Source organism: Gopherus evgoodei, chromosome 6, assembly GCF_007399415.2.
Source record: "Gopherus evgoodei ecotype Sinaloan lineage chromosome 6, rGopEvg1_v1.p, whole genome shotgun sequence".
NCBI lineage: Eukaryota > Metazoa > Chordata > Testudines > Testudinidae > Gopherus > Gopherus evgoodei.
The window spans coordinates 51,030,647-51,055,466 of record NC_044327.1 but is presented as its reverse complement, the minus strand read 5'-3'; the positions used below and the strand labels follow the sequence as shown (position 1 = coordinate 51,055,466).

General features: G+C 42.7%; 2 protein-coding genes across 4 annotated transcripts in view; one reads left to right on the top strand and one right to left on the bottom strand.

The window, feature by feature from the left end:
• Nucleotides 1–11,035, bottom strand: part of LOC115653151 (host cell factor 2-like) — a 100,471-nt gene extending 89,436 nt beyond the window's left edge. The window contains exons 1-4 of one of the 2 annotated variants that reach the window (XM_030565961.1): nt 10,920–11,035; nt 6,087–6,243; nt 937–1,069; nt 562–630 (exon numbers count right to left, since the gene is read on the bottom strand). In XM_030565961.1, coding sequence (XP_030421821.1) covers nt 562–623 — 62 coding nt within the window. In that variant the 5' untranslated portion in view covers nt 624–630; nt 937–1,069; nt 6,087–6,243; nt 10,920–11,035. Of the gene's footprint in view, nt 1–561; nt 631–936; nt 1,070–6,086; nt 6,244–10,919 lie in introns of those variants that run through there. The other variant, XM_030565962.1, reaches the window with a different exon arrangement.
• A 133-nt stretch (nt 11,036–11,168) lies between these two features.
• The window catches only part of LOC115653150 (hippocampus abundant transcript-like protein 1), a 52,906-nt gene continuing 39,254 nt past the window's right edge, over nt 11,169–24,820 (top strand). For both annotated transcript variants that reach the window (XM_030565959.1, XM_030565960.1), the window contains exon 1: nt 11,169–11,427. In XM_030565959.1, the coding sequence (XP_030421819.1) occupies nt 11,278–11,427 (150 nt within the window). In that variant the 5' untranslated portion in view covers nt 11,169–11,277. The remainder of the gene's footprint in view (nt 11,428–24,820) is intronic.

Below are 24,820 nucleotides of genomic sequence, written 5' to 3'. Positions count from 1 at the left end.
CACCTTGCGTATACAGCCCTTATCTAGCAGGATCCCAAAGCACTTTACAAACCGCTTGTATAATAGTGACTAGTGGATGAATGATTTGTGTGTATATATCTATATCTATATATCTTTTAAATGCAGTCCTTCTGCAGAGGAGGGAAGTGTGCAATATGGCAGCTATTCTGTACCAGTAATACCACATATTGTTGAAGTAAATATTTTGGAAATAAAACATAATTACCCAAACTGGAATTTGACCAAAATAGCCAGGTTAAAATCCTTAACTGTGCAAAAATTGTATTATGGGATCTTATGTAATCACAAGTGATCAGAATCTCAGTTTTATATTTCATCTGAAAGATATGTGATTTTTTAATTAATGTTAAACTGCAAGGGCAGTTAGACAATGTAAAACACTGTTTGAATAACAGAAGATTTTCTTATTCATAGGCCAAATTAGGTGCAGCAACATGAACTAAATCCAACTCACACTTTTACTGTCTAAAAGTGAAACAGAAAACATGGTATTTGAAGGAGACTGATAGACAATAGTAAGTTTTTACCGTTATAACATACCTAGGACTTGGGGAGTCTCCAATTACTTCTTTTCTAATCCAATGTCCACTTGCTAATGCCATCTTTGAACTATTCAGAAAAATATATATAGTCAGTAAGAAAATTCCAAAATGTATGAATGTTCTTGATTTTGTACAGGTATTTAAAAAGAATAGATTTAAAAGAAAACCGATAGCCAGTATTTTTTTATTAATCAGTTGTATGTAATATTTGTTTATGGTATTTCATATACTGCATAGTAGTTCTGATAGGTTTTCCAAGCTAAAAAACTCTACTTGGCATAAGAAAAAGCTTAAATATTGACAATGAATGATTCAGAAGTATACTCCTCTTTTGTTATTCTTCTACTTATCAGCAACCCTATATTTCACTCACCTGTTGTGCGTGTTTCTTGCACTCGTGTAGGAGATAATGGCTTTTTCTGTAAATTCAGTATGCTGCCAGAAATTAATCTCTGGTCTAATTTATTCAGCTCCAGTTCATTCTTTACCTACTTTGGTGGCTGTTGCTATGACACACAGGTACACAGAGAGACATGCATACCTTACGTTATCTCTCTGATGCAGCATTATTTCCGGGTTACTGAAACACATGGCAGGTTAAACAGATACTTTACAGATGCTGCATTCATCTGTTACACATGTTGTACTGCACTGTGATGAACCATCGGAGTTGTAGTCAGCAGCTGATTTTTTTAATACAGTATTTGGTTAATTTATCAGAGACTCTGCTCTTTGTTTATTCTGAGAGTAGTTAGTCTGAAGTACCTTATAAAACAGTAGAAACCTGTCACAGTGAAATAAGTCTACCACCAAATCTTGAACTCTTGCATAAAATAGAAAAGATCTGGACTTGTATACAGAGTTTCAGTATAAATGAAATTGTAATACATTGAAACGTTAGGACTTTCATTTTACTAAATTAGAAGCAGTTTCACTCAGTCCAAGTTCATGAAAATGAATTGCACTGTATATTGGTTGCTGTTTTGATATGTGATTATGATTTTCACTGAAATCATTCCAGATCACAAAATTAAAAATAAAATCCTATTTGTTTCATTGTTTCAGTAGAATTAAATAATTCAGTAGAATTAATTCTTCAATATATACAACCATTCTATTGCTTTTCTATATGAAGGAGATTGGCAATTTGGGAGTTCTGTGATTAATTGTTAAGCATGTTAGATAAATAACGATAATGGTAAAGAGACCCCTAGCTATAATAGGTGTATTTAGAGATCAGGAAATGCAAGTACTGTAATTTGCATTGTTAAGGCTACATACTGCTCTTGTTTCCCACAATTCATACTGAATTAGACTTGTATGCACTGACTGCAGACTGAATGCATGTGCCTAAGTATCTTGCTGAAAATAGAGCTTTGACATTTCTCAGGTGGTGTGATAAATAAAGTGGGGGGATAGCTCCCTTTGATGGACACCCAGCCAGCCAGTTAACTGTAAAATTCCTCCTGGTAGCTGTTCTTTACTTGCTTTACCTGTAAAGGGTTAAAAAGTCCCCCAGGTAAAGAGAAAAAAAAGTGGGCTCCTGACCAAAAGAGCCAATGGGAAGGCTAGAACTTTTTAAAATGGAGAAAGAAACTTTCTCTTTGTTTGTTGTTCTCTGGGCTGGAGAGACAGAACAGCCATGCTATAAGCAGCTGAAGCCAGGTTTGATCATAAATCATTAGATCATGCCTAGAACTACTTATCTGAACTCCAAATGTGTAAGTAGATCAGAATGTTTAGCTAGATGAGATCAGGTTTATTTTCTTTATTTTGGCGTGTGGATCTCCTCTGTGCTAACCCCTCACGTTTGCTTGCAACCTTTAAGCTGAACCCCGAAGAAAGCTATTTTGGGTGCTTAATTTTTGTACTTGTTTCTTTTAAGATCTAGCGAAAAGCCTAAGATCCAGATGTATTTTTTCCTTTTTTGTTTTTAATAAAATTTACTTTTTTCAAGAACAGGATAGGATTTTGAGTGTCCTAAGAGGTTTGTGCATGTTGTTTGATTAGCTGATAGCCACAGCTAATTTCCTTTGTTTTCTTTCTCAGATCTTCCCTGGAGGGGGGTGAAAGGGCTTGAGGGTACCCCCACAGGGAGGAATTCCCAAGTGCCCCTTCCTGGATTCAAAGGGTTTTTTTTGCATTTGGGGGAGGGCAGCGTTTACCAAGCCAAGGTCAGAGAGAAGCTGTAACCTTGGGAGTTTAATACAAGCCTGGAGTGGCAAGTATTAATTTTTAAAATCCTTGTGGGCCACCACTTCTGCACTTGGAGTGACAGAGTGGGGATTCAGCCTTGACAGGTGGTATTAAATAAAATTATTGCTTTTTCCAGTGGGTCTTATTATTGGTAAAAATCACAACATTATAATCTCTTATTTGGTTAGTTTTAATTCTCATGCATTTTTTAAACCTGTTTGCAGTTCTCTGTGTGAAAGATAAGACTTTCAGTTGTTTTCTTTTTTAAATAAGTAAACAGACTAGTGATTTACCCCTAACTTAATTTAATTTTACTAAATTTAGGTGAGATAATGAACCTATTTTTCATTATTCTTAAACAAACGCACAAAAAAGAAACAAGGAAATTACATTATTTATTATTTAGACTGCAGTAGCAGCCACAGTGGGTTCAGCATTTAAATATCAAAAACAATCTCCCTTATGTTCACATAATATTAAGGTTATAATTTTAAACAATCACAAGTTAGGAAATACAAAAGTAAATGTTCTCATAACAATCTTAATGCACCTACAATAGGTTTTTTTGCTAATCTTACATTTCTATTTTATACCGTTAGATGTTTATCTAAATTCCATCAATTAACATCCAGGCCATGCTCCAATGAGATTCTTCTGAAACTCAACCAGCAGAGGAGGCCAAAGAACATACATTTATTCCTATTATTATTACTTGCATTGTGGTAGCCCGATCATGGATCAGAACGTGTTAGGCACTATATATACATACAATCAGTACTGGCTATTTAATCGGTCATTTTTGCTTTATGAGCACCTTCATCAGCGTTGGGAGAAGGAAATAAATATTTCTTGCCCTGTGGAAGCAACCAAGATCACAGACGTCATGTGTTTATATACTCAGATTACATAAATTTTGTTAAGACTTAGGTGAGCAGATATACATGAGGGTAGCATACATGTTTTCCGTGTTGAAGAAAAAATGTATCCATTTCTTATGTTCCCCTTGCTCTTTTTCTTGCAAGGTGGAAGAGAAAAGATGGATCTCTAATTCCAACTTCATTTTGCCAGGAGACTTTTGAGTGAGGAGCAGGCCACAATGATCGACATGTTCATCAGGTCCAGGCTGGAGTATTGTAACTTGAAGCTGAGTACATCACTGCTTTGTTTCGCTTCCTCTATGGATTCTCAATCTGTGTTTTTTTGCCAGTTCAGAGAATCAATGATATCTTCTCCATTCATGGCCTGCCAAGACAGCTGTGCTCTAAGGCTGAACTGGGGGAAAATGGTGCTAATGCTGTCCGAAGCGTGACCCACTTGGGACATTAAACCAAGACATATCTTGTAGAAGATTGTATAGATTGTCTTAATATTATTTTTTGCTTTTCTTCTGCGCTTTGATAAGCAACAATAGTTAACAATGCAGACGTAAATTATCATCTTAGGTTATAGCGTTAATACAGCATTGAAATGAACGAGTAGCCATCATACCTCCCTGTCTGCAAACTTAGCCAGCTATCACAGAATTGGTTTATATTTTAAAGGTTATCTTCACAACCATAAAGATTAGAGACTTTAAAAATAATTATTATTCTGGCAGTCTGCAAAAAAAGTGCAGATTTATAAGGCCAACAAAAATCAGCCAAAAATCCATCATGTGCTATAGTCCTCTAGAAAAATGCAGCTAATAAACCCAGAACAAAGTGTATGGAAGCTAGAAACAAAATATTCTTGGAGGAAGGGGCTCAACTAGGGAATGAGCTACCAGAAGACAAGTAGACCAATCTAGAGTCCAACCACTTTTTAGAACACACTGAAAGGCCCTCCTTTGGGATAAAGCTTTTCCACTGTAACCAGAATGATAATTTTATATTTTCTAAATAGAATTTCCTGGAAAACTTTGGAAGAGATAAGCAAAGAGCAGAGTACTTCATGAAGTCCACTACAAACTTCATCACAATACAGATCTAACTTACTTGTGTAGTGCTTAGATACTAGTTACAAGCACTATAGAAAACTTGAAATTTACATATATAAACAGGTAGGACTCAATCCTGCAAGGTACTCAGTTCTTTCACCCTGATCTAGAAAAGCTCTTAAGCACATGCTTAGCATGTGCTTTAGTGCTGTGCTACATTTAGAACTAGTTGGTGAAGTCCTGGCCTCATGGAAGTCAATGGCAAAATATCCATTGATTAAATGGGGCAGGATTTCATGCAGAATGCTGAGCTCCTAGCAGGATGGAGCCATAGACTGTAATTGGTCAGGAAAACACACCAAAATCTCTGATACCAAAATCATTTCGACATGGAAAAAACCTTACAACTTCAAATTCCAGACTGAGTGCAGAGAATGGACTGTACTGTTGTTCTGAAATTAATCTAATTGCTTAGGACCTGTTTTCATAGGGGCTGATCAAATACTGAAGGTAGCCAGTGAGAATCTTTCCATTCATATCTTTCAGTATATGATCATGTCCATAGCGAGGCTATGATAACACTGAAAATTTTGAAGTACACTGATGACTTCAAGCAATACAAATTATAAACCTGAAATGGAAGGCAGAGACATCTGTGGCCAAAGTTTTCTAAACAGAGTGCCTAAAGTTAAACTCATAATTTCATATCTAAATAAATGTCTTGAGTTTCAAAAGTGATGAGTGCCCTGAAGTTCTTGTGCTAATAAACATAAGGGGTGAAATCTTGGCACCACTGAAATCAATAGCAAACATCCAATTGACTTCAAGTGGGTCAGAAGATTGCTAAAATTGCATTTATGATTAAAAGAGAAGTTAGTAGAGATGAGCTGGATCTGTCATTGCTGATGTTGTTATTAAAGTCTGATCCCATTACTTAGAACACAACAAAATGAACACACACAAAATGAGGCAGGAATGGCAGAAGCCCTCTAAGAGTGTGTGTGTGGGGGCACTGGTGCCCAAACCATGGCCCTGACCACCCCATGCTGCCTCTTGTCCCCGAGGCCCTGTCCCCATGCTGCCCCTTCCCCAAGGCCCTGACCTCGCACTGCTTCTTCCCCCTAAGACCCCACCCCCCATTCGCTTCTCTTCGCCCTCTTTCCACCCTCATTCACCGTAAAGCCAGTAAAAAGTGGGAGGGCATAGTGATGGCAGTAGTAAGAACTTCTTAGAATGCATTTAATGCTTTCCTAATTACTCAACTTACATTCTTAGCCTATAAGACAAACATTCACTAGTTTCTTGGCAGTAATTTATTTCTTCTTTTTTTTATACATTGTTTTTTTAAAGTTGCTCAGCAAAATGGATAAGAGAAGCAGTCAGATAAGCACAATCAAGTTCATGGCCCTCACCTTCTCTTGGAGTGATAGGGTGGTCTTGAAACAGGACAGAAGGGTGGTAGGAAAAATCTGTGAGAAAAGGCCCATTTCTCTCTCTCTCTCACCCACCTCAGGGCACACTCTCTTACAGGTTCAGGAAAGGAAAAGAAAGGAAGAGATGCTGTGGATTCTAAGGGAAGAGAGACAGCTGAAACACAGGTGGACAGAGAAAGCCATTACGGGACCCAGAAGGCATGGTGCAGAGAGTCTGTTCAGTATTTTCTTAGGAGACCAGTAATGGAAAGTTACAACATCAAAGCAGCAGTAACTTGATTGCCCTACAGGTCTGACACAACCTGGGGAGTCCGGTCGGATGTGTGGCATTTTACAACAGCTCTCACACTGTCACTTGTTCACATCATGGGCCACATTTGAATTAGGGCACCATCCTATTACAATTTGCCAGGACTTTCCCGGAATCAGGCTCTATCTCCTGGAGGCTACTGAGGACAAAACAGGAGATTGTAGGTGCTAAATGTCCGGCGACGCAGCAGGGCTAAGGCAGGCTTCCTCTCGAAAGCACCGAATCTACAGCTCCCATTGGCCGGGAACTGTGGCCAATGGGAGTTGCCGGGGCAATGCTTGCAGCCAGGGGCTACTACCCTGGCTCTAAGTAGGGACTGGCTACTTATTCCCCTCAGGCAGCAGACAATGGAAACACTGAACAAAGTAAGGCTGTTAGGCTGGAGACCTCCACGCTACAGGGCTGCCCTGCACAGGGGGAGAACGGATCGGCACAAGGAGCCCCACGGTCCCGCTGCCCTAGCACAGTATCACTGCAGCCAGTGCTGCATCCCCGGGCACGGGAGATGCGGTGCGAGCCCCTGGCCAGCAGCACCACTCCTCACCCGCTTTTGAGAACCTGACCCGCCGCCGGGCTGGGCAGCACCCGCCGGGAGGCGGCGGGCAGGATCTCACCCACCTGCCCCGACCACAGGCACAGACAATGGAAACATTGTAGCCTTAGCCCCACTGTGCTCCCAACCAGGAGCTGCCCAAGGTAAGTGTCAACCGCCCGGAGTCCGCACCAGGGCCGGCCTTAGGGTTTATGGTGCTCTAGGCGAGATTATTAAACTGGTGGCCCTGTGCCTGATCTGTTCTTAGCAACACAAACATAAGCTTATAATATTGGAAAACTTGCCACATTCACATTATTAAAACCAGTTTAACTTAATTAAGCACACTGTAATGCTGATGGACTAGCTCTAAAGAAACAGCACTATAGAAAAAATTCTGATATGACAGAATGATGTAAATAATATATATTTTTTAATTTATCAAAATTTTATTGGAAATTTATATGAAGAGGTATTGAAACAAAGATTTGTTTTTAATTAAAAGCAACCTTTCTGGCTTTTTTGGCTGCAAAATCAGTAATAATGTCATCGTATGACAAAGACAAAGTCGTGTCTTGTTCGATCGCAAGAATAGCAAGACCAGTCAAGCGTCCCTGACTCATTGTAGACGGAGATAGTTTTTAATGAGCTTTAGTTTTGAGAAACTCCATTCTCCTGATGCTACTGTTACAGGAATTGTCAGCAGAATACGAGTGGCAATGTACACATTAGGATATATGTCAACAAGTTTGCGGGTATGAATAAACTGTACAATGTCCATCACCGATTTTGCATGTGGCAACATTGATGACAGTGTACTCAATTCTTCGTACAGTTCAAGTCCATTTAAATCAAAACTATCATTGTGCTTCAGGAGGCTCTCTAGATTCTTGCACTTTGTCATTAGTTGCTCTTGTTTTCCTATTTCGTTGAATTTAGTTATGTCGTACAAAAATCCAAACTGTTCATGGTGTACTTCATCAACAGCAGATACTGCTTTATCCATCACAACATTAAAAAATTCAACCTCAAATTTCTTTTCTGGATCGTCTATGGGCATGATCTGCTGTACAGATTCTTCACAAAGAAGTGTCCCTGGCCTTTTTAACTCATATTAACTATGTATTTACTTTATGAAAGTTGGAGAAAACATTGTGAAAATGTAAAACATTGGCTGCCCAACTTCTGGGCTGGCAAAAGTTATACTGACTCACAAGGGAAAAAAAAAGCAGGAGAATCTTAGTACAACATATGGTCACTCTATACCAGGGGTTGGCAACCTTTCAGAAGTGGTGTGCCAAGTTCACTGTAATTTAAGGTTTCTCGTGCCAGTAATACATTTTAATGTTTGTAGAAGGTTTCTCTCTATGTCTATATTATATAAATAAACTATTGTTATTATCTGAGGTCTTGGCCACCGGTCCTGCTCAGGCCACTGCCAGCTGAGTAAATGAAACCCCAAACTGGCAGCGGGCTAAGCGGGGCTGGTGGCTGGAACCCTAGACAAGGATCCCAGGCCCTTCTCAGCCCGCTGCTGGTCTGGGGTTCTGACCACCAACTCCTGCTCACCCAGGCTGGCAGGAGGCAGAGTGGGGCTGGCGGCTGAGCTCCTGACTGGCAAGGGGCCAGCAGCCGGAACCCCAGAGTAGCAGTAGGCTGAGTGCTGCTGGCACCCTAGACTGGCAGCAGACTGAGCCACTCAACCCCCCACCGGCCCTGCTCAGCCCGCCACCAGCCCGCTCAGCCCGCTGCCGGCTGAGTGAATGGAACCCCAGGCTGACAGCAGGTTGAGTGGTTCAGCTGGCCTGCTCAGCCCACTGCCAGCCTGGGGTTCCTTGGGGGTCCCCAGGCCAGCAGCAGGTGCTGAGTGGGGCCGATGGCTGGTATCCCAGCTGGCAATAGGGCAGCAGCCAGAACCCCAGAGCAGTGATGGGCTGAGCCGCTCAGCCTGCTGCTGCATACCATCAAAAATCAGCTCACCTGCCACCTTTGACACGTGTGCCGTAGGTTGCCGACCCCTGCTTTATACACTAGTAAGGAGATGAGCATATTACAGTTGTTGGAGGGCTCTTATCAGGAGTAACAGGCTATAGGAAAGTCAGTCAACATTTTTTATTTCTCTGATGAAAACTGGCCCACTCCCTGCCTCAAACCAAACCTGTCACTAATAATTGTCAACAACTTAATTTTCTGTTTTTGGCTAAGATATTGATTATTTAAAAAAAATATTGAAATTGGATTCAGGATTGTTAGCAAGAATTTTTGGCAAACAAAGCTGTTAAATGACAACCTAAATGGCAACACAGTACTGCTTTCATGCTTGGCTCACCCCCCAGCCTGCTGGTCCAACAGCTGCAGTAGAGGAGGAGATAGGTGGAAAACTGCAGGATCCCAAAATCCACCTCTTGGGGTGCAGAGTTGCAACAGCAGCAGCAAACCCGCAGGTCCAATCACACGCCAATGGGCACCACCACCAGCCTTATGGACCATGGTGAAGTTAGCACAGCATCTGATCTCAGGGACGGGGCACCCATGGAGCCACAGCAGCTCATCCTGCCCTGTGCAGCTCCCCCCGGATGAGATGGATCGCTGGCAGCTGCCAGCCTAGGGGAGAGGCGCTCCCCAGCTAGGGTGGCCAGATCCAGATGTCCTGATTTTATAGGGCCAGTTTTGATATTTGGGGCTTTGTCTTACATAGGCACCAATTACCCCCACCTAGAGTGACCAGATAGAAAGTGTGTAAAATCAGGACAGGGATGGGTGGGGGTGGGGGTGTAAAAGGAGCCTATATAAGAAAAAGACCCCAAAATTGGGACTGTCCTTATAAAATAGGGATATCTGATCGCTGTACCCCAATCCCCTATCCTGATTTTTCACACATCTGGCTAACCCCAGCCAAGTCCTGTGTGACATTCCAATTCTGGCTGCCTGCCCAGGAAGTGAGTTACTTTCACTTTCATTCCTCAACAAGCAGCCAGCCAGCCTCCCCTCCCCCCCAGCACCTCACTCAACCCAGCCCTGAGGCAGGGGAGGGAGGAGAGAGAGAGGGGAGGAGGGAGAAAGGAGGGGGTGCTCCGTGGGGCAGGGGGGAGAAGAATGGATGTTATGGGAGACAACAAAGGATACTGGTTCCAGAGCCACAGCCTCACCTGACCTCAGCCGGGGGGAAAGAGTCACACTCACAGGTGAGCTCCTTTCCCAACCCCTACCCCCACCCCTTCTCAGAGACCCCAGCAGCCAATCCCATTCCTCAGACTGTGCTGCATTCAGCTCTCTCTAGGACCCAGCAGCCCTGCTTCTACACTGTCTGGGCTGCCTGGAGAGTGGTGCCCCCAGGCAGTGTGAGGCCCTACGCAGCTGCCTATTCTGCCTATGCCTAAGGACGGCCCTGGACCGCACCATGCACCCCCTCTGCAACCCAACCCCCTGCCCCAGGCTCAGGCTGGAGCCCCGTCCCACACTCCAAACCCCCTCAGCCCCAGCTCAGAGCCTGCACTCCTCCCCGCACCCCAACTCGCTGCCCCAGCCTGGTTAAAGTGGGTGCGGGCGAGTGACAGAGGGAGGGGGATGGAGTGGGGCGGAGCCTTGGGAAAGGGAGGGGGCACGGTGCATGGGAAGGGTGTTTTGGTTTGTGTGATTTGACAGTTGGGAACCTTATGTCCCACGAATGTTTGTCTTAGTGGCCATTCCAAAGGCCACCCCACTCTGCCAAGTCACAGCCCGGGGTGCAATGCAAGTCACCCAGAGGGACTGGTGACGTCAGGTCTAAGGGGTAAAGTCTAATAGCTGGGCGTGCACTGGGCTGGGACTCAGGGGACCTCGGTCCTATTCCCGGTCCCCCACTGGCCTGCTGGCTGGGTGACCTTGGGCAATGGATGCTCCCCACCCCAGCTGGCGCTGCGAGCAGGCTGCCTGGCGCGGACCTGGCTGGGCACGCAGCTCTACGGCAACGCGAGGGTTAAACACTAACCATACGGCAGGGGTGGGGCGGGAAGACAGAAAGGCGCCGGCATCACGTGACCGGACGGCTCTCTCGCGCTGGTGGATGGGTCGGTGCTAGGACCCACCCACACGACCCGCTCCGCTGCTCCGGCCCCGCCCTCCTCTGCCGCAGGCCGGAAGCGCTGCGGAGCGGGTCAGTGACGTAGTTTCCGGTGGGGGCTTGGAGCGAAGCGGTGGTAATCACGTGGGAGTGGCGGTCACTGTGGCAGAGGAGTGCTGTCCCCTCCCCCTCCGCGGCTGCAGATGAAGGTGCCGGTGGGAGGACGCCCCGAGCCGCCGACCCCGCCGCTCTGCCGTCCCGGCTGCACCTGGAGGATGGGAGCGAAATGAGCCCCGAGCCGGAGCCGCCGCCAGCCCCGGCAGGGGAGGCGGAGGCGCCAGCAGCAGCAGCAGCAGCTGGGGAGGGCGGCGAGAAGCGGGGCATCTGCGTCATGCTGGTGAAGAGAATCGGCCTGAAACCGGGCGGCAGCAGCGCGGTGAGTGCGTGGCGCGGGCGCCTGTGGTCGGGGCAGGTGGGTGAGATCCTGCCCGCCGCCTCCCGGCGGGTGCTGCCCAGCCCGGCGGCGGGTCAGGTTCTCAAAAGCGGGTGAGGAGTGGTGCCGCTGGCCAGGGGCTCGCACCGCATCTCCCGTGCCCGGGGATGCAGCACTGGCTGCGGTGATACTGTGCTAGGGCAGCGGGACCGTGGGGCTCCTTGTGCCGATCCGTTCTCCCCCTGTGCAGGGCAGCCCTGTAGCGCGGAGGTCTCCAGCCTAACAGCCTTACTTTGTTCAGTGTTTCCATTGTCTGCAGCCTGGGGGGAATAAGTAGCCGGTCCCTACTTAGAGCCAGGGCAGTAGCCTCCTTGTTTCCTCGTCATGAGAACAGAAAATAGTCAATCGGGGCCACTTTCTATGCCTCTTACTCTTAAAAGTTGGCTTTGAGGGTTACAAAGGCGCTAACCGGAAATAATTTGAATTTACTTTCTAGGACATAGGCACAGAAATGATTTTTGGTAGTAGAATTGGTTAATGGCTCACCGCATGCATAATTAAGTAACCCTCTGACGCCTCGTGCATGGAGAAAATCCAGTTTGTATTTCGGATGTATTGCATAAACTCTTCTGAAGTTGGGAGTGTCTTTAACAGCGTCTTTTATAGTAGTTTTCACTTCACTGTGAATGAACTTCCACATACCAAATGTAGGTTAAAATGTTTAGTTGTTTGGAGTAAAAACTCTGCTTAACTTGCAGTGGGTTTTGCAGCTCTTTTCGTCAAGTGGATCATAATGTTGTAAATAGTTGGTGCTGAGTGACTTTGGTGTCAAACACAATCTGTTGTACTGGCTGAAAAGTTGTACAGAAGGCTTCTGCAGTTGTCCTGCTGCTCTTCCCTAACTAGCCTTGAGTTGCGGAACTTTGGTCTGAGTTTCTATTACTGTGTTTCAGATAAAGGAAGTTGCAGTTTGGGTGAGCCCTGGGTAGATAGTATATAAGGGATATTTAATCCCTTCCTGTGTTTATCCTTGTATTCTTGGCATTTCTAATTTGTGTGAATATGTGGTAACTTCTCTTTGCCTCTTCTAGCAAGCTGAACCCATAGATCTATTATCTATTTTAAAAGATACTGTCAACTGAAATCCAGTCTCTTTAAAAGTTGCTTCCGGGTAATAGATCTGCTCCTGAATCTCTCAGCCCATTTTTGTTTCAGCACTTTCTAGTTGTCTTTCTTTCCCTGTTTCTTTGTGAACCTGATGCAGCCTATTGGCTATGTCTACAGATGCACATCTATAGTGTAGACACTTATTACAGGGATGGAAATGTTTTTCTGTTGATATAATAACTACCACCTCTTTGAGAAGTGGATTTAAGTCATAGAAGAGTAGTTCTGTTGATCTAGTGGTGTCTGATCTGGTGCTTAGCTCAATTTAACTACATGCATTGTACAGGGGGTGAAATTTTTCCGCACAGCTCATTTGGAATGGGAAGTACATAATCAGGCAGCCACAGAAACAAAAATAAAGCAAGTACAGTACTGTGTTAAGTGTAAACTACTAAAAAGAGGAAAGCTTTAAAAAAATGACAAAGTAAGGAAACAGTTTCTGTGCTTGTTTCATTTAAATTAAGGTACTTAAAAGCAGCATTAAGTTAATGGTCATTTGTAAACTTTGAAAGAAAAACCAAAACGTTTTGTTCAGAGTTACAAACATTTCAGTGTTGCGAGCAACCTCTGTTCCAGAGGCATTCATAACTCTGAGGTTCTACGGTATTTTATGTCATGTCAGTTTAGGTCATCTCAGCTGAAAGCCATATGATTGTCATATTGCTAGACTTCTGTATGATGAGCATTTATTGAATGGGGTTATTCAAGATAAAATAATAAGGACCAAGTCTTGTCTTTATGAGCGTGTGCTTGCAAAGTGCTTTTTGAGGTTAGGAAGATTGCAGTGTTCTGATCTGAAGTCAGAAATTTGCCTTTTGGCATTTGATAAATGAAGAAATACTTTGAAATGAATGTTTTAGTCAGCTACTTGATCTGGTTTTTCAGTAGATGCCATGCTTGCAGGACAGAGGAATTGACAAGGGATTTTAAACTGATTTGTTTTGACTAAGTGGAAGAGTATGTGGAAGTAAATGTCTTGTTGTGCAAGTTTCTTAATCTTTTCAATTTTGGAAAATAGGTTTTTCGTGTCAGGAATTAATTTCCCTATTTAAGTCTTGCTTCATTGAAGTTTGTTTTAATTGTTCTCTTATATTGTAGAAATAAGACACACACAAACTTTTCAGTGAATGTGACCTTTTCAAAATCAGTTTTGTTTTCCTTGAAATGAATATGAGAAGTCTGTAGTCATTTAACTAAGTGAATTCTAATGGTATTAAATACATTTATGCTGGCGCTATAAACTTAATAATTTTAGCTTTAATTGTCTTCTAAAATTAAATTGACACTTTGGCTGGACATTGGGTTGGTTTCTACAGAATTGCCTGCTGGCAGTACTATACCTTCTGATGGTACGGAGTTAAAATCAATACCATGGTAAATTAATTTAAGTTTTGCAACCATGGAGGACGTTCATATAATACACATTTGACAACTAAGGAAGTTTTTTTAGTAACACCAACAGCAAAATAACTATTATTCAATACTGACTTACTGTGATCTATTCTGCAACAAAGTTTTTCCTTTTACAAATTTAAGTGCAGAGGAGGAAATATGCCTGTAACTTTTTCTGAATTAGTAATAATTCAGATATTTGTTTTCTAACACGGAAATTTTACAGCTTCCACATAAACTGGTTTTATGACAAAACTATAAACGTATTATCCATTTTCACCTACAGATTATTCTTGTAGTATCACTAATATTGCCATTCTATTCAAGTACAATAGCAGAGTACAAGAAAGTGGCTCTACAGGTGTGTGACTGGGTTCGATTCACCACTGCAGTGCCTCCTGCTCGCCGTCCTGGGAATTAGCTCAAAGTTAGCAGTGTGCACTCCTTACTTGATGTCACACCCATCGTCACTCCTGTCCCCACATCTAAAACTTGCATTGCTCCCCAGACCCCGTCATCCTCTTCTGGGCAAAGCCCTTAGGCTGTGCCCCACTCGGTTCTTTCCCCCCTTCTGGGGAATCGCCAGTCTTCAGTCCAACCACTTGCCTCAGTGGCAATCTGCAGTCCAGGTTCTAGCCACTCATCTCGGTGGCAGACAGCAGTCCATGCATTGGCCACTCATCTCAGTGGCAGGGTGTGGGGGGAGAGCATGGGCCCATCTGCTGCTTTGGCCACTGACCCAGGGACCTTGTAGCCGGCAGCCATGTACTGCCCCCCCCCTCCAAATGCGTTATCTTCTTCCCTGGGCCACCTCCTCGCAACCCCAACACCTCCTCTGCCCTCGTGTCAGGGTTTCAGTTTGGCCACAGTCAGTTTGGAGCTTGCTCAGACTCTGCTGACCCTGGCTAGCACTGCTCTGTCCATGGTGCTCCAGCCCTTTAAGCAATCAGGCCTCCTCCCTCAATCTCCAGGAAGTAACTGCCTTTGCTTTGCTCAGCAGCCCCTTCTTATATGGGCCAGCCTGGCCTGATTGGCTCCTCCAATAAATCTTCCCCTAATTGGCTGGCACTACAAGCCTTTTCCTTATTGGATGCCTCCCGCGCAGCCTCCCCAGGGTAGCTTTAACCCCTGACATACCAATGAGGAGCTGCTGCTCCGTCACGAGGTGAGACGTTTTTGAATGCCATCGTCAAAACATAGCCATAATGATAAATTAAGTCCTTGTTCCGGGCTTTCCAACAGCGCTTTATTCTTGGCTTTGTTCTGAAGCTCTGTTTCTTTCAATGAATAATTTTTTTTTGCTATTAAAAAGCTGAGACGTTCATGATAAAGAGATTGCACTACAATACTTGTGTTAGGTGAATTGAAGTATACCATTTCTTTTGCTTTTTACAGTGCAAATATTTGTAAATAAAACTATAAAGTGAGCACTGTACGCCTTGTGTTCTGTGTTAATTGAAATCAGTATATTTAAAAATGTAGAAAACATCCAAAATATTTAAATAAATGTTATTCTATTATTGTTTAACAGTGCAATTAATCGCTTGACAGTCCTAATAATTATAGATTGACCTCCAAAGTCCCACACCATTTAGAATTCACTATGTGGGCTCTTTGCAGTCAGTCTTTAGTTTGGTACTTGATATGGAGATGGTCCCATGGGTATAGGCCAGTCAGTGCTCTTACTGCTTCACTTCAGCTTTCAACACACAGTGTGACAGCATTTGAGTAGATGGCACATCCATATGAAGGCTTCAGTCAGTACTCTCAAAGAGGACCCAGAATGTGGTGATTGAGACTGTTCCCATTCCCCTGAAGGTTCTTGTATATGCAGTCCCACAGGGGTCTATTTTGTTGCCATCTCCTCCTTTTGAATATTTACTTGAGACTGGTTTTTGTAACGCATCCCAGGCTCTGCTGTCAACCATATGCTAAGCAGGGATTTGGAGCAGTCACATTTTTGAATTGCTCCGCTCCAGCTCAGGCAAAAACCTACTGGTCCGTGCTCCAGCTCTGGGCTCCGCTCCAAAGCCCTGATGCTAACCACACCTGCTTGTATTTTCTGTTCAGTAGATACAATCAACCCTTTTACAAAGATGTCTACAAGGCTATTGGCAGTTTGTGATCAGACTACACTGGAAATGCTCACTCTGTCTATTAGTCTCTAATAAAGTTGCACTATGCTAGGTCAGTGCAGATGTTGCAATGATGTTTGATGTAATCCTTGAATGTATAAATGGTAGGAGTGTACATCTATATGCAGTGTTGATGAGATCTTTACAGGAATACTGTGTCCACACTTCAACAAGAACGTTGAAAGATCTAGTTTGGATTCAGAGAAGAGCTACAAGAATGTCTTGAAGCTTGAAGTTTTGGACTACAGCAGGATGGTATACATGGGCATAAAGCCATCAGACTAGGAAATGACAGCTGGTATGGAAAGTTGCGTTGCATCTTCACAGCAACACAAGCTAGTATGAGCCTGTTAAACCTGTCTTCCATTTTCTGCACTGGCTTCCCATAGACTATCAAGTCAAGTTCAAGGTCTCAGTCCTTTTCTTCAACAATGCAGTCAGGGTGCATTAATTTAAATCAGGTATTTAAATAACTGATTTTAACTATTTAAAGCAGAAAGCAGGAAACCTGCTAAAATGATTTTAATTTTGTTTTGCTTTTTCGCTTCTTGGTTGCTATTCTCATTGGTTGGTATAACCATTAAAACTTGTTTACTTGCAACCCAGCACAAATTTTAAACTAAATTTGATACTAATATTTGCTAACCAGGACGGTACATTCTCTCTCTCTCTCTCTCTCTCTCTCTCTCTCTCTCTCTCTCTCTGTGTGCATTTATTTAAGCAGTGTTATAACTGAACACATACTTATTCACACTTGTAATTTTTTACATTATTTCTGTTAGAAAACAGTGAATGATGTATTTTTCTTACTAGATAATTTTTTACTCATGATTTATATCAAGGTGCATGTAGATGGAAATTGAATTCCTGTTAAAAATGCACAAAGCTAACCTTTTAAGATTCTTATTAGTTAAATAAAACTATCTTAAATGTGCTGGATGCATAGGAGTTTTAACAAAATGTCTTTTGCATTTAAGATTGATTTATTAAACAAAGGAAATATTAAATGCAGTTAATGAATTGATTGTTTCTGGTCACCATGGGCTGCATTTTCAAAGGTAGTGTTGTGGAAAAGACCACCACCCAGTTGATTTTGGATCAGACAGCCGGAGGCACCTTTATTGATAAAACAAGATTACAAGTATGCATACAGGGAGAGACAGCGTAACCCCATGCAAAAGGTAGGCTGCTCTGCCCTTTACAATTTTCACCACGCTTATAAAGGTTAAAACTGCAAAACATCATATTGATTTCACAAGTTATTTGCCCTTTCCTGGTAAATTAATATTGCAAATCAGCAAGCTATTTTAACGCCTATCATGCATGTTGGCAGTGGGTGAGCTGGTCATTCTGTAACTCCACCTTGCAGTTACTGTAAGCAAGCAATAATTATCATGCTATATTTTGCTTAAAACTGAGCTGGCACTTGAGTGACCCCATGTCCCCCACCCAGTTCCTCTTTTGTCAGTGCTTCATACCCTGTTTCTTTATACCTAGTTTTATGCTGATAAGCGCATATGCAGGCCCTGGGATTCACCAAACCGTTTTTTTTTAATAGTTTGTCAACTAAATCCCACAGCCCACACACAGGGGCTCACAAAGTAAAAACATTTAACTATAGAATAATGGCAAAGCAAAGCTTCTTTAACGAGAACCATACCAAGGCTTATCTAACAAAACGGGGGGGGGGGAGGAGGAGGAGGGGGGGGGGTTATGTTCCCTATCAGTAGTTAGGTGCCTAAAGATGCAGGTATACCTAGTGGGATTTTCAGAAGTGCCTAATCAAGTTAGGTGCTTAATTCCCATTGTCATTCTTGCTTTCTCGTGTGTAGATCTCATCCTCTCCCACCTGGTTTTTATTCATAGACTTCAAGAGGAAAACAAACTTTCTCGCTTTTTCAACAGCTAATTGGTTTCTCAGCTTTGAATGAACTGGTCCAAATTAAGAGAACTGTCTGTACAATTGCTAGCTAAAGTGAATCAAAAGCAAATGAGGCAAAAGCTTTTTGCACAACACAAACTGAAAGTACTTACATCGGGGGGAAGAAAAGAGAAGACTGAAAAAAATATAGATACTTAGTGTGACACTGTGACATACTTGTAAAGCTTGAGTTGACCTCAAAAGTAATATTCCCCCTCCCCCTGATTGTATGTACAGTTAAAAAAGCAGCACTCATTAAAATTTGAGGGCTCCTTGGTGCAGTATGTTTTCATTCATTTAAATGATTTTAGTGAATTATAATAAGTTTAGGACTTAACATAAGTTGTCATAATTTCAAATTTTATTTTAAAAAAGGTTCTTTTTAAAAAGAAGTTTATTTAAAGAAACTAATTTAAATAAAAATAATAACCTTTTAAAAAAAAGTCAGTTTTCTTATACTCTGCACTCCAGGGCCTGACTTAGGGTAGATCAGATTGCTTGAAATGCAGGGATGACAACAGTGATTGACAACTCCACATCTTGGGCCTTGTCTACACTTAGAGCAGATCGATGCTGTGATTGATGGAGCAGGGGTCAGTTTAGCAGGTCTAGTGAAGACCCACTAAATCGACCGAAGAGCGCTTTCTGATTGACTTTGGTATTCCACCGAAACGAGAAAATTAAGGTAAGTCGACGAGAAGGTGTCTCTTGTCGATGTAGCACAGTGAAGACACAGCAGTAAGTCAACCTAAGCTATGTGGACTCCAGCTACGTTATAAGCGTAGCTGGAGTAGCGTAACTTGTGTCGACTTAACGTAGTAGTGTGGACAAGGCCTTGAGCGGAATAATACTTTCTACTTAAAAGGTAAAGCTAGTCTGCTGGAGGCAGCTAAGGGACTGCTCTGAAACTGGAACCAAGTGCAGAGAAAAGAGGCTATCATAAGCCTCTCCACCTTCTGCTCTGAGTGCAAGATACCCTTCTTTAAGCTTGTGGTCTCTAATAGAGACACATAGCAGCATGTACGTATTTAAAAAATAAACTAACAGCAGCACAAAAAGCAGACCAAAATGCTATACCGCTGCACTCGCTTCTCCCCTTAGCAAGATGAGAGAACAAACCACACATGACAGATGTTTGTGGAAGATGCTTGAATACTATGAAAATGAAAATGGTATAAGAACCCTTCTAGAATAGAGCTCTGGAAACCTGCTGTATATTGAGACTATCTAGATTTTCTTTAATCAGAGGAAAGGTTAAGAGGAGATTAGCTCACTACATGGAGAGGAGATTTTTTTGGTACTAGAAGACTCTTTAATGTGGCTGTCAGATATGAGATTCAGTGGCTGGAAACTGATGTGAGCCATTTCATACAAAAAGGTGCCTTTTTTGAAATAGTGTGACCATTGGAACTTGACAAAGGATATGGTGGATTCTCCATCACTTGAAATCACAGATGTATTTCTACAAAATATGCTCTTAGTCTGTTGTAAGTTTGATTCAGGAAGTATGAGATGAAATTCTGTTTGTTATGCTGGGGGTTAAACTAGATGATCACAATGGTCCCTTCTGGTCTTTTCCTAAGAAAATTCTCTCCTTGTCACTTAAATACTATAGTGACAGGCTTTTTAGAAAAATCTTGTATAGGCGAATATCTAAGTTGCATGATTGATTGGGGAAACAAGTTGAGTAAGAGCTAAAAATCATTATTAATTTCAAGAATGTGCATATTTAGAACCTATGTAGAAGTTGCTTTTTTAAAGTACAGCATGCACTTTCAATTTTAAATTCAGTTTGGCAAATGAAAAATTAAATTGATCAGGATTTGTTTGCTGAAGAAATGCTTTTTTACTTCATTCCCAATCCATAAAGCTCAGTGATGAGACATGTACAAAACTGAAAGTGGGTTTATTGAAATAATTTGTTATGCTACTCATTCTCATTAGCAACTACTGAATTGTGGGAATCTCTACAGTTTTCACCATAAGTTGCTGTTTGTACGAGTGGAAGAACAGTTTTGCAGGTAGTGGTGTACTGAATCTGTTCAGAATCATAGGCCAGTGCTATCTAATATACAAGGTGAGCAGTTGTAGACCGTCCCATTATTCCCTGCACATGTAGAATTGAGGATAAAGAAGTCAGGAAGATGAGATTGGGAAAGATGAAATGAAGAGCAGAAGGAGATTCTGACTAATCTCTTAAAGACAAAATACTTTTTGCATTAAAGAGAACTGAATGTAAGTAAATACTTTTGTAATATTACTTCCATGTAAGCAACTCCTGTAGTTGCTACAAAGATTGATTGCAAAAGGGTGGGGAATCAGTCCATGCACTTGAGGGAAGGTGATCCAAGACTCGAATTTCTATTAAGATCTAGTTTTCGCTGTGGAAAGTTTGGGAATCTAAGCCCCTTGGAAATTTGATTAAATGTTTTAAAACAGATGTTGCCAAACTTTGGAATTAAATTTTTGTTATTTCTAAAGAATGAAACTTGTTACAAAACTTCTGTGTAAGTAAACCCAGAAAACTGATTTAGCAGTTGTCTTTAATTCTGTCATTTTTGTCATGGTTAAAGATAAATTATGAAACATAACCAATGTTTTTGTACTGTTTTTTGTTTTCTGTATGTTGTGTATATACTGTACTTCAAAAATGATCTTTAATATCAGTCAGTATCTAATCTCTGTAACTTTTGTCTGTTGGTTATAGATTGACAGTTGCTATACAGCCTGGCTGCTTCCTGCAGCTCCCATTGGCCAGGAATGGCAAACTGCGGCCACTGGGAGCTGCGAGTGGCTGTGCTTGCGGATGCTCAGGTAAACAAAATGTCTCGCGGCCTGCCAGGGGCTCATCCTGAATAAGCCGTGAACCAAGTTTGAGAACCCTTGCTATACAGTAATTGGGTGTGAATTTTATTAAACAATAATCATAAAAATTAACTGAGTAGTCTGTTTTTTGCCATTCAGCTGTTCGGACTTGAGTTTTCTTTCTTCCCACCTCTCGCTGTTCTTCAAAGGCTTTGGTGGAAAGGTAGATTTCATACTGGGCTCTAAAAATGTGCAGACAGGGTCATTTTGAGCTCTCTTAGTGTTCTAGGCAGGGGTCGGCAACCTATGGCACGTGAGCCAATTTTTAATGGCACGCTGGGGCCTGCCGGGACTCCAGTGTGCCATTAAAAATCCTGCTGACGTGGCAAGCTGCAGGGTCCGTGCTGCCGTGCCGAATGCAGCAAGCCGCCGGCCCCTTCCCGTGGAGCCCTGCCGTCGCGCACGCGGCGCTCTGGGGGCTGGGGCTGCGTGCTCCTGCGGGTTAGCATTTGGCTCCGTGGGGAGAGAAAGACGCTCCCCGCTCATTCGGAGCCCTGCTGCTGCGCGCCCAGCATTCTGAGTGGCGGGGCTGCACGCATGTGCGGCAGCAAGGCTCCGGATGAATGGGGAGCCTCATGGTAAGGGGCTCCTGCACCCCCACTCACATTCCCACCTGCACCCCTCACACCAAATGGGAACTGCCTAGGTAAGTGCCCCCAAACCCAAACTTCCTGCCCCAACCCTGAGGCCCCTCCGTCATTCTAGCTCCTGGCCAGACCCTTCACCCCCAGCCCTTTGCTCAGTCCACTCCCACCCTCAGCTCAGTGCAGAGAGAGGAAGAGAATGGGCCAGAGCCAGGGAGAAGGTAGGTACCCACTGTATGAGGGCAGGGCTGGGACCCCAGACCGGCAGCAGGCTGAGCGGATCCAGCAGCCGGAATCCCGGCTGGCAGGAGCCGGCAGATTGAACCCCTGAGCGGCAGTGGGCTGAGCCACTCAGCCCACTGCCAATCTAGGGTCCCGGCTGCTGGCCCCGCACAGCCCACTGCCTGTCTGGGGTTCTGGCAGCTGACCCTTCCCAGTTGGAGTCCCGGCCGCAGGCCCTACTCAGCCCACTGCTTATCTGGGGTTCTGGCTGCCAGACCCTTCCCAGTTGGGGTCCTGGCCGCAGGCCCCACTCAGCCCACTGCTGGCCTAGGTGAACAGAACCCCAAACCAGCAGCAAGCTGAGTGAGCCGGCGGTGTAAGATCAACATTTTAATTTAATTTTAAATGAAACTTCTTAAACATTTTGAAAACCTTGTTTGTTTTACAATATAACACTACTTTAGTTATATAATATATAGACTTGTAGAGAGAGACCCTCTAAAAAATATTAAAATGTATTCCTGGCACGCAAAACCTTAAATTAGAGTGAAGAATGAAGACTTGGACCCCTGTTCTACAGTCTAGAACCCAACATAAAAAATGCTGTTCCTCCAGTTCATCAAAGTTTTACTCTGGACACTTTTTCTGTGGCCCCACTCGGTACAACAGTCTTAATGGATGGCCTCTGAGGTAGTCTGATCCAAAATCATTGATTATGAGTACCAGCACCTTGAATTGGACAACAAAGCAAATGGACAATGTGAACAACTGGTGTGATGTGCACTCTGTGGCTTGCTTCACCCTAGGCAATCTGCCACGTGATGTACAAGCTGGAGTTTATTTGTGCTGACTGACCACCCTGTGAATAGAGCAAGGTCATAAAGCAGCACCTAGGGACCCTCTTTGTTTTGCTCTGCAGTTCTGTCCAAGTTTCTTATGTTGTACATATTACAATGGTACTCAGCTTACTTGAAATTTCTTTCTGTCCAGTGGGAATGGCTATATCCACATGCCATTTAATTTGCAGTAATGACTACTCAGTACTTAACTACTGTTTGTGAGCATTTGATATCTGAAACGTCAGACTTCAGTTGCCACCTACCTGCAATGTTTGAGGTATGCTGCCTAGAAACTATGTATACTGAATGAGAGTTCCAGTATTGTATCTGAAGTCACTGGCAAAATAACTTGCCTGGAATAATTGAAACAACTCAGTGCTTGAAAATGCACAGTGGTATGATAGTGTGTAACTGTCACTGAATTTGATGTTGAGTATTGTGTGTGGTTTACAAATAATATACACTAACCTATACCAACGTAGAAAATTTACTTTCTAATGATAACACACAGTAGATAAGTTCAGTGTAATTTGAAATACTTAAAGAGGACTGGATGTCTTGCAGTTTCAGTAGCAGAGCAGAGAGACTTTGATCTCTGAGTGGCTGGTAGACTACATGAAATCAGTGCCTCATTGTCTCACTTGGATTCTGAAATGCCTAAAGTGAAGCAACTACCATCATAGGTTTTTCCCTTTCAGTCAGTTTTCCAGAGATATTGAGGATTTGAAGAAGCATGGAGGAGGTACTGTGTGCATCCCTACACATAGTCCCTGAAGGTTAGGGTTGAGAGTTGTTAGTAGGACCACTTGAGGAAGCTTGCATAGTTGTTGCCCATACTGTACCTGTTTGTGGCTATGGAGCGTCGGTTCTAGTATCTTTTCAGGAGCAGAACATTTTATTAAAATAATCCAGAAAAATCATCAGGATTTGCATTGTTATGATTGTGGTATTATCAGGCCATTGTAATTTATGTATTGTAAAAATCTTTTGACTGGCAGATTATACATCAGTAAATAAGGAGACTGAAAAACATGTAATGTCTGTTTTTAAGAGTAGAGAAGATGGCACTTGGGCACAAAAATAGATGTTACTGAAACAAAATATCATTTCACCTCATTTTATTGCATTTCCTCTCTGATCATCCTACAAAATGATTTACTGTAAAGTTTAGCTTCTGAGGAAGCAAAAAAGACAATGCAAATTATCCAATGCACATGTCACCATATATGTAGCAAGACTCAACTTTTTTCCCATCACTCTTTAGCCTCTTTGGTTTCCTTTCTAGGTCACATGTGACTCCTTTATAGTAGCTTTCTTTTTCTGAATAGAAGAAAATGGAAGAAATCTTTTCTAAGCAGAGATGTTGGAGAGTCATTAAAATCTTGTATCTGTACTAATGATGAAGTTGAGTGGTACATGCTGTATAATGTTTATGGGAGCGAGGAATCTGTTTTTAATGAGTTGTGAATGTTTAGTGGCAGACCTGAGCATAAGCAATTTTTATTAAACATTTTGCATTTCAGAAGTGTCGAATGGTAGGACATGAACAAACTTTTCGGAAGATATTGTCCCTTCCTTAAAAAGTTTATAATCTGAAAACTGAAGTGTTCTACAAAGAATGGGGAAGAGAAATGCAGTTAATATATATTGAAATAGTTATACAGTAACTCCTCACTTAAAGACAAGTTTCAGAGTAGCAGCCATGTTAGTCTGTATCCACAAAAAGAACAGGAGTACTTGTGGCACCACAGAGACTAGCAAATTTGAGCATAAGCTTTCATGGGCTACAGCCCATTTCATTGGATGCATGTAGTGGAAAATACAGTAAGAAGATAGATATATCACACACACACACTCACACTCACACGAAACAATGTATGTTACCATATGCACTATAAGGAGAGTGATCAGTTAAGGTGGGCTATTATCAGCAGGAGAGAAAAAGAACTGTTTGTAGTGGTAATGAAAATGGCCCATTTCCAGCAATTGACAAGGAGATGTGAGGAACTGGGGCGGGGGGAAGGGGGGGAAATAGTTTTACTTTGTGTAATGGCACATCCGTTCCCAGTCTTTATTCAGGTCTAATTTGATGGTGTCCAATTTGCAAATTAAATCCAATTCAGCAGTCGCTCGTTGGAGTCTGGTTTCGACATTTTTTTGTTGTAATATTGCGACTTTTGTAATCGAGTGGCCAGGGAGATTGAAGTGTTCTCCAACCGGTTTTTGAATGTTATAATTCTTGCTGTCTGATTTGTGTCCATTTATTCTTTT